General features: G+C 55.1%; 1 protein-coding gene across 1 annotated transcript; it reads right to left on the bottom strand.

Moving 5' to 3' along the window:
- Positions 1–967: 967 nt before the first annotated feature.
- On the bottom strand, positions 968–3,583 carry GFRA4 (GDNF family receptor alpha 4). Its single transcript, XM_031656024.1, has 7 exons — positions 3,447–3,583; positions 3,282–3,332; positions 2,639–3,034; positions 2,450–2,559; positions 2,222–2,356; positions 1,896–1,987; positions 968–1,712 (listed from the first exon to the last, which is right to left on the bottom strand). Exons 1-7 carry the CDS (start codon positions 3,581–3,583, stop codon positions 1,632–1,634), a joined length of 1,002 nt encoding a protein of 333 aa, XP_031511884.1. The 3' UTR covers positions 968–1,631.
- Between the last annotated feature and the right edge of the window lie 6,209 nt (positions 3,584–9,792).

Here is a 9,792-nt window from a genome sequence, read left to right as displayed (position 1 = left end):
AGTTTTGGTGTGGTCTGTACCTAATCCCTGTGTCTTAGGTCAGGATCTCTAGAAGCCAAGCTCAAGACAGGAGTTCTCAAATGCCATGGTTTATGGAGGGAATGCCTTTTGGGGGAACCTGCCAGTGAGGAGAGTAGTAGGAGTAGGGCAGGGGCAGGAGCTGAGCCAGATGGGGGTCCCAGCTGGAGTCTAGCCTCAGCTTGAACCCACAGGGGCTCTGGAGCAGGAACAGCACACGGCATTGTCCCTTGAGGCAGTCACTGGCTGCAGTTGCCTCTGGGAGCAGAGTAAAAGCAGACAGGCATTTCTGGGAGTGCAATTCCCTACAGAAGGGGGCAGCTCTGAGCTGTGTTACCAGCCACCATTCCCAGCGGCTGAGGGATGCGCTGCACTGGCCCAGAGAGGTCTCTAAGCAAGCACCCCACAATCTCCACTTCAGCCTCCTGCCAAACCTCAAGCAGACTGAGAAGGAGCCGCTAGAGACACAGGAACCCTTTCCTCATCAGGAGTCTCCACGCTTTGGAGAAAGAAGGAGGCAGGCAGGAGGCGGGAGGATCGCTTCACCCCAGAGGTTCAAGGCTGCAGTGGACTGTGATCATGCCACTGCACTCCCACCTGGTGACAGAGTGAGACCCTGTCTCAAAAACAAACAGACCAAAAAAAAACCAATGCTCTTAGCATCTGCTGTGTCCACATTGGGCAGTGTGTGTGACACAGCCACCCCCAGCTGCAAGGGAGGCTGGGAAATGCAGTTTCATTATCTGAGGGGAGAAGGAAAGAAGAGACAAAAGCAATGAAAATCCCTGCCACGAGGAGCTGAGAGGTGATTCATTTCAGCTTCCTTAGGTGAGGTGATGGGGCCCAGAAAGGTTCTGAGGCCACCGGAGGTCACACAGGCCAGCAGGGATACATCCAGCGGCAGACCCTGGTCCCCAGGCTCCAGGACACAGATCACATAAAAGCAAGGTCAGTCTCAGCACACATAGGTTTAATAAGCACTGTGTGTTATTCCTACAGCTGCAGGAAACCAGGGGGAAGATGGCCACAGGGCCAATGCCAGGCAGGGCACACGGTGGGGCCCATCAAGCAGCATATGGGGAACAGGGAAGACTCTGCCAGCATGGTCATAGTGCACAGGTGGCTACAATGGTGGGTAATGCCCAGCTGGGAGGATGCAGTGTTAGAAGGGGTCTTGTCCGATGGATTCCTTAAGGGGTTATCTGCTTGGGAGGCTGATATAATTTCCTAGAATTCTGGGATTTTTGAATGGTCTCTGACCTTCTCTAGGAGATCTGGGGCTCCAGGGAGGTCTCAGCTACAAAAGTGACCCTCTCCTGACGCAACCTTGTGAGAGACGCCAGTGGTCTCAAGGTCTGTGGATAAAGGGAGCTACAACCAAGATGCCTCCTGACAGGGAGACTGGGGGCTTTGCAGTCAGGCCCCAGCCTACATCCCTCGCCCCAGAGGATGGCACACAGGGTATCCAGACCTACAAAGGGCAGCGGGGTGAGAGCACCAGGGCCGGCTTGGGGGGTAAGGCAGTCCCTTTTCAAGGGGCCAGCAGGCCAGAGAGGCAGCCCAGGCAGGCAGGATGCGGTAGCTAGCTGTGCTGTCCAAGGTCGCTGTCCTAGTCAGAGCAGGGCCGGGAGAGCCAGGACAGGAAGTATGGAGAGCAGAGAGCGTCCCTCCAGGGCCCTGACTGCGGAGGACACCTTGGGGGTGGGAGCCAAGTGCAGACTTGAGGCAAAAGCCTGGCTCTGCCCTCTGCCTGCACCCCGACCCCAAGCCCTTCATGCCTCCACCCAGGTCCACCCAACACGGAAAGGTGTGAAGGTGACAGTGGGGAAGGTGACAGTGGGGGAGGCACCAGCTCACCCTCCCCTCCCTGCACCTACCTGCAGGAGGCTGTGCTCCGGGTCCCCCTGGGGGTTCAGCTGGTCCAGCAGGACTGGGGGCCACCCTCTGGCAAAGGCCTGAATGGCACCATCTATGAAGGGAGGGGTCCAGGGTGGGCTTGGCTGGGAAACCCTAGCACAGGGCCCAGCACAGGGCACAAAATGAGAGAACTACTGCTGCAAAGACTGGCTTCTTGGGACGGAAGGTGCGTGGTGAGGAATAACAAAATAAGGACAGTTGTGACAGAGTGACTTAACTGTACAGTCTTCCATTTTCCCCTCTAAAATGGCTCCCAGCCCCCTCCACCCCCGCCCGGGCCCCTCACCCAAGCAGCGGTTCCTTGTAAAGAGCCCCCGGAAGGCTTCACAGTCCTCACGCCTGTTCCCGCTGGCTCCGCAGTCGCACCAGGGCGCCACGCGCGCGCTCACGTTGTCCACGTAGTTGGGGGTGATGGCGGTGCCTGCGGGGACCCGAGGGCGAGGTCATCGGCCCACCCAGGCGGAGATATCCCCTAGAGAGCCCCCGCCCACGCCCAGATCCCAGCCGCGCGTACCCACGAGGCCCGCGTAGGCGCGCAGGCAGAGGGCGCGCTGGTCCGGCAGGCAGCCGTCGGGGGCGCTGGGCGCGGGAGTGCATGAGGCCTGAAAGGCCAGGAGGCGCGGCCTGCGCGGCGGGAGGGCGGTGAGCGGGAGAGAGGCTCCGCCCCAACCCTAGTCACTGCCCCGCCTCCGTCCGCGCGCACCTGCAGACCCGGCTGCGCTGGCAGAAGTTCAAGGGCTCAAGGCAGGAGGGCGGGGCGGGGCCGGGCCCGGAAAAGGCGCAGGAGGGCACGAAGGTCTGTCGCCGGCGCTCGGCGCATGCGGAGCCGGCGCACGGGCAGAAGAGCAGTGCGTGGGTGAGCGCGGGCGGCCCGCGGGCGAAGAAGCGGCGCAGGGCGCGGCGGCAGCGGGCGCGGGGACAGCCCTCCTGCGCGGCCCGGCTCAGGCACTGCGCCACGTACTCCGAGCGCAGCCGCTGGCACTGCGCGTCCGCAGTGCAGGCTTCGGCCGCGTCCACACATCGGTTCCCTCCGGCCGAGCTCACCGACCCTGGCAAAGGAGCGGGCAGGCTGCAGGTTTCCGTGCGCCCCGCGTGCACACTTCACCCAGCCCGTCCACGCCCCTGGAAGGTGGGGGACACTGAAAACCCGAGAAGGCACAGAGTGTGGCCCAGAGGCGGGGCCGACTGGCATTGATAGGCTCTCCATCGTGGGGATGGGCAGCGGCGGGCTCTGGAGGGCCCTGCAACACGTCAGGGATGGAGAGGGAGCATCAAGGCTGAGGCCTTCCCCAGAAGCTTAGGCCCCTCCTTCCCAGGCATCACCACCATTCCCACAACGGCCTCACAGGTCCAAAGACGGGTCCAGGGCTCCTCCCACACTCACGGGCACTACCTGACTGGGGAACAATGAGGCTTTCTGGGGATCTGGCCAATGGAGACTTTAAAACCAGAGATGGCATAGAAGACAGTGGCTGCTCCTAGTCTCTTAATGACAGGCTGGGACGCCATACCTTTCCTCTTCTACCCCTCCACCTCGTCCCTTATCCCCCACCATGGAGACGCTTTGGGTGGGTCTATTGGTTTCTGTTTCTCCCTCTTTCCTGACCTCGTGCTCCTCCTTCCTGATGCTCCCTTGAGTCGAGGTCATCCTGCGCCATCCAGGGTAACTGTAAGTTGGGACTTGGCAGCCCCTTCCCAGAACTTCAGTCACCAAAACCAGGCTAATCGAATCCCCCCCAGCCTTCACAAGTTCTCCAGTCTGGAGCACCTCATTCAGACTAGAAGCCTTTCTGGTGCCCAGCCTGAGTGGATGTGCACAGCCTGGCCCCTCCTCCATCTCCCTGTGTGTTTGTGCACAGGGGTTAGGGGGTGGTCTCCCACCCCAAGGCTGGGAGCAAGGTGTCTCTCTGGCAATGGCCGTGTCTTTCAGGCCGTGGATTGGACCTTGTGGTGAGAGTGATTCCTGCTGTGACTTCAGCACCGGCCTCTGCAGGAAGGATGAACATAGGTCGAGGGCTTAGAATGGTCCCTGAGTAGAGGGGATAGACGGCAGCGGGGTCTCCCTTCCTCCCCTCCTCAAAGGGCACACTTTGCTCTTCTCTCACAGCCTTGCCAGGCACATCCCCAGGTCTTGGCTGCACACACCAGCACCTCATGTGGCCTAAGAGTTCGGACCCACCTCTGCCTGTTGCTTACCTGTCACCCTTGCCCAGAACACCCTTACCCCGTCTCCACCCTCACAGCAGCTCATCTCAGCTGCAAAATCTCCGCCTTAAACCTTTACCAGATTCCACTTTTCACACTACACTCAGTAAGTGACCCCTCCCTCCGCGACATCCACGCAGAGAAGGAGCAGTCCAAGAAGGTGGAACAACAGATGAACAACACCGAAGATTCACAGCAAGGAATCTGTGCAATGAGTAGGAGGGCTGAGGCTGAGGGGAGGGTGAGAGAGTTGGGAGACGGCAGACAATAGGCAAAAGTTCCTGGGGCAGGGGTGCCAAGGCTGGACTCGGGACGGGGGTGGCGGTGGTGGCTTGACTGGGCTGGGAGGCGAGGTGCTCAGCACATAGTGGGGTCTATTGCCAGGTGTCCCCAAGCCCTGAGCACAGGCCTCTCGCTGGCAACCCTTCTTGTGGCTCAGCTTTTTCTGGAATCTCTTGCCCTCCCACCTTGTCACTGAGGAGCAGGGACAGAGAAGCCAGGGTTCGGAGTCCGGAGGAAGACAGGGGCGCTCACCCAGTAACAGCAGCAGCAGCACAAGCCCCAGGCAGCAGACCATGCTGGACCTTGAACAGAGAAGGATGGCTGGCAGAGCCCTAGTCTGATAGGCGCCACCTTCCTAGCGCCTCTGGAGCAGGAGCACAGTGAAAACCCAGCTGTCTGTGCTGATACCCCTGGGAGGAGCCTTTGCTGCAACAACTCCCCGCCCTCATTAAGTCTCCACCCCAGGCTGCACCTTCAGGTAAACCTGGGAGCCACGGGATTCCACACCTGAATGTGCCTAGATGGACCCCAACACACTAGCCCCACCACACACACCCAGCAACACACAGACAACCACCCAGGGAGACCTGGTCCCTCCCATGCTAAATTAGGAACACTATGAAACAGCATTTTTCTTTTCCTTTTTAATATAATTTTATTTTAAACTTAAATTTTTTTTTTGAATAGAGTTGGGGTCTCACCCTATTGCCCAGGCTGGTCTTGAACTCCTGGGCTCAAACGATCCTCCCACCTCGGCCTCTCAAAGTGCTAGGGTGACCGGTGTGAGCCACCATGCCTGGCCTATTTTAAACTTCTTATTGTTGACTAATTTTAGACTTGCAGAGAAGTTGGAAAATGTAAGCATTTTCCTTACACCCTTCACCCACCTTCCCCTAATGGTACATCTTACTTAATCATAGTCCGATCATTACAGCTAGGAAACTAACCTTTGTACAATCCTATTAACAAAACTGTAGACCAGTTTCCCATTTTTCCACTAATGTCCTTTTTCTGTTCCAAGATCCATTCTAGGATCCCATGTCACAGTTGTCTCCTTAGTCTCCTCAGTCTGGGAGTTCCTTCGTCTTTCCTCATCTTTACCCTTGACGCTTTTGAAGAATCCTGGCCAGTTATTTTGTAGAATGTTTCTCTTGAGTTGTCTGATGTTTTTTTCTGATCAGAATGAGACACAGCGTTGTTTTGACTAACCAAAAAGTTATTCTATAAGTAAATATTGAGGTTAAAAATCTCATCCAACCTGAGCAACAGAGTAAGGCCCTGTCTCAAATAAAGTCTCAATACTGAGATTTTTAAAGTGACCAAAAAAGCCCTCCCATGATTTGTCTTGACTTTTTTTTTTTTTTTTTTTTTTTGGAAATGTCTTGCTCTGTCACTCAGGCTGGAGTGCAGTGGCACAATCTTGGCTCACTGCAACCTCCACCTCCTGGGTTCAAGCAATTCTTCTGCCTCAGCCTCCCGAGTAGCTGGGGTTACAGGTGCCTGCCACCTGTAGAGACGAGGTTTCACCATGTTGGCCAGGCTGGTCTCAAATTTCTAACCTCAAGTGATCCGCCCACCTCAGCCTCCCAAAGTGCTGAAATTACAGACATGAGCAACTGTGCTCGGCCTCATTAGCATCTTAAATCTCCACACAGGGGTGTGTTTCTTACTATTATAATGAGCAAAGGATCAGTTTGAGGACAAGTAAAATAAAAATGCGCTTGCTCTCTAGAGGGGGAGTCCCTGCTGAAGATAGCTTTGCTTGAATGAGCTCAATTGCAGTGCCAATGCTGATTGTACGGTCACCACAGTTGCTGCTGCGCGCCTAGAATGTGGTCACTTTCTTGACTACCTATCCTGTCTCAGTACATCTGTCTGTGGTTTGTGGTGGTTCACTTCCTAATTTTTTTTTATGAATCGGAGGACTGTGATGTGCTTTCTACTGTGCTAACCACGGCCACTGAAGCAAAATGTAAACCAAGATGCCCCTGCAGTGGTTGTGCTTCACTCTACAACATCTGTTACCAGAAAGGGGTCCAGATTCAGACTCCCGGAGAGAGTGCTTGGATCTCCTGCAAGAAAGAGTTCGAAATGAGTCCGTAAAGTGAAAGCAAGTTTATTAGGAAAGTAAAAGAATAGAAGAATGGCTCCATAGACAGAGCAGCCCTGAGGGCTGCTGGTTGCCCATTTTTATGATTATTTCTTGATTATATGCTAAACAGGGGTGGATTGTTCATGTCTCCCCTTTTTAGACCATATAGGGTAACTTCCTGATACTGCCATGGCATCTGTAACCTGTCATGGCGCTGGTGGGAGTTGTAGCAGTGGGGACGACCAGAGGTCACTCTCCTCGCCATCTTGGTTTGGGTGGGTTTTAGCCAGCTTCTTTACTGCAACCTGGTTTTTTTGTTTCTTTGTTTTGTTTTTTGAGACAGAGTCTCGTTCCAGGCTGGAATGCAGTGACATGATCTCAGCTCACTGCAACCTCCGCCTCCTGGGTTCAAGCGATTCTCCTGCCTCAGCCTCCCAAGTAGCTGGGACTACAAGCACACATCACCATGCCCGGCTAGTTTTTGTACTTTTAGTAGAGATAAGGTTTCACCTTGTTGGCCAGGCTGGTCTCAAACACCTGACCTCAAGTGATCCACCCACCTCAGCCTCCCTAAATGTTGGGATTACAGGCATGAGCCACTGCGCCCGGCCTATTGCAAACTGTTTTATCAGCAAAGTCTTTATGACCTGTATCTTGTGCTGACCTCCTGTCTCATCCTGTGATGTAGAATGCTGTAACTGTCTGGAAACGCAGCCCAGTAGGTCTCAGCCTTATTTTACTCAGCCTCTATTCAAGATGGAGTTGCTCTAGTTCACAGGCCTCTGACACATCCTCTTGTGTTCTGGCGTGTGGCAGGAAAGAGGGATGAGGGAAGGAAACTCAAGACCAAGCTCTGACCACACAGGGCAGGTGCACTCTCCTACCTGTCTGTGGGTGCCACAAGTCAAGGGAGGGGGCGGGAGAGAAGAAGGCGTGACAGATGGCCGCACAGAGTGTCAGAGGAAGCCCAGTCCCTCCCGGGGCAGCCCAAGCAGCTGGTAGTTGGGTGACCAAGAGAGGGCGTCACAGCTGAGCTGGGCTCGCTCACTGCCCCCAGCTCGATGTCCACTCTGCCCCTCAGCACCCCCTGCTCAGCTTCAGGGTCCATACCTGCCCTCCTGCTTCCCAGTCACTTCTGCGTCCCTCCTGCTTTTCTGCTGTTGGCCCCATGCCAGCTCCCTTCCGCTGAGCTTCTGTTTTCCAGTTCTCCAGCACAGCCAGGTGATCTCGGGCTCCAGACAGGCCTCTGCCCCAGACTGGGACCTCCCCTCCCACAGCCCTCTTTCCTTCCCACTTGGCCTCCCCAGGGTTCGCCTCTGAATGGGGAAGGGGTGGAGGGGGTGCTTAGGGAATAGCCAACAGGGTAGAGTTGGCCTCCCCTAGGGTCCCTTGTAACTGGAGTGCCGTGGGGTCCAGACATCCCTCCTGAAGGGTAAGAGCGGGGGAGGTATATTAACATGTTTTTTTAGATTCTGTCTTTTTTTTTTTTTTTTGAGACGGAGTCTTGTTTTTGTCGCCCAGGCTGGAGTGCAGTGGCGCGATCTCAGCTCACTGCAACCTCCACCTCCCATGTTCAAGCGATTCTCCTGCCTCAGCCTCCCAGGTAGCTGGGATTATAGGCACGTGCCACCACAACAGGCTAAGTTTTGTATTTTTAGTAGAGATGGGGTTTCACCACATTGGCCAGGCTGGTCTCGAACCCCTGACCTCAAATGATCCACCCGCCTTGGCCTCCCAAAGTGCTGGGATTACAGGCGTGAGCCACCATGCCTGGCCTTAGATTCTCTATTTCATGATGGTTTAACATCTTGGGGTGGGGACTTGTTGGCTGGACAGAAACTGCTTGATTCTTGGGGATCAGAAACAACTCATGCCTTTCATATGCAAACCGACCAATCTTGAGTCCATACACCAACCACCCACTTCAAGGAACTCTCATGTACTAGGCCAGTATTTCCCGCCTAGTACCGACCCAGACAACTAGGCCCAACCCCACGCCCCAAAGTCTACCAGAATGATTCAAAATGCCAATCCTACCCTCTTCCCCTGGCCCCTTGGCTTCCCAGTGGAAACAGCACTGAGGGCTGTGGCCTGTGCCTTCCACTGGCTCCTGATTCTGTCCCTGGACCAAACCTAGTGCGTCCCCACTGTGGCCCTGCAGGGTGGGAAACTGAGTAATAACTTCTTTCAACAGCATTGGCCTCTGTGTCATCATTCTGTCACCTTCATAAATTAAAATTTCACAACTACAACTGAGGCAGGAGGGGGCTTTAGAGAGCACTCTCACCTGGCCCCTTGGACTTGTGGAGTGGAGCCCGAGCTGAGGTTGCCTCCCCACACTCAGTTTTGGGATGGTTTTGTTAATGCGGCAAAAGCTGGCTGATATAGGCCACTCAGCAGCTCTTGCATGAAGCAATGGGAGAATGTGAACACCCAAGGGAGGCAGGAGTGACAAAGAGGGTGTTCAAACTAGGCAACACTGTCCTGTGCCCAGACACATGCCTGAGGCCCTGGCTGCCATCTAGGCTTGGCCTGCCAGCCACCACCCTGCTAACCACCACCCTGTGGGGTCCTCAGGGCACCCCGTAGGGTTGAATTTACATATAGAAAAGACTAACCAAGGTCCAAGTGCAATATATCTTTTTAAAATTTATTTTAGAGACAGGGTCTTGCTCTGTCACCCAGGCTGGAGTGCAGTGGTGTCATCATAGCTCACTGCAGTGTTGAACTCAGGCTCAAGTGATCCTCCTGCTTCAGCCTCCTGAGCAGCGAGGCCTACAGGTACACACCACCATGCCCAGTTAATGTTAAATTTTTTTTGTAGATACAGAGTCTTGCTATGTTGTCCCAGCTGGTGTGGGCCTCCTGGTCTCTAGTGATCCTCCTACCCTGGCCTCCCAAAGTTCTGGGATTATAGGCATGAGCCACCACGCTTAGCCAACGTGTCTTTCTTCTGACTTCTACTTTGGTATCTTTTCTTTTTTTTTTTTTTTTTTTAGGCGGGGTCTTCCTCTTTCGCCCCCGGTGGCGTGCTGTGGGCGGGTCTCGGCTCCCCGCAAGCCCCCGCCTCCCAGGTTTACGCCATTCTCCTCCCTCAGCCTCCCGAGTAGCCGGGACTACAGGCGCCCGCCACCTCACCCGGCTAGTTTTTTGTATTTTTTAGTAGAGACGGGGTTTCACTGTGTTAGCCAGGATGGTCTCGATCTCCTGACCTCGTGGTATCTTTTCTTAAATGGTTCCCTCTGTCCTCTCCCATACACAGAATGGGGGAGAGGCTG

This window comes from Papio anubis, chromosome 16, assembly GCF_008728515.1.
Source record: "Papio anubis isolate 15944 chromosome 16, Panubis1.0, whole genome shotgun sequence".
NCBI classification, from domain to species: Eukaryota; Metazoa; Chordata; class Mammalia; order Primates; family Cercopithecidae; genus Papio; species Papio anubis.
This window is presented reverse-complemented; position numbering and strand designations above follow the sequence as displayed.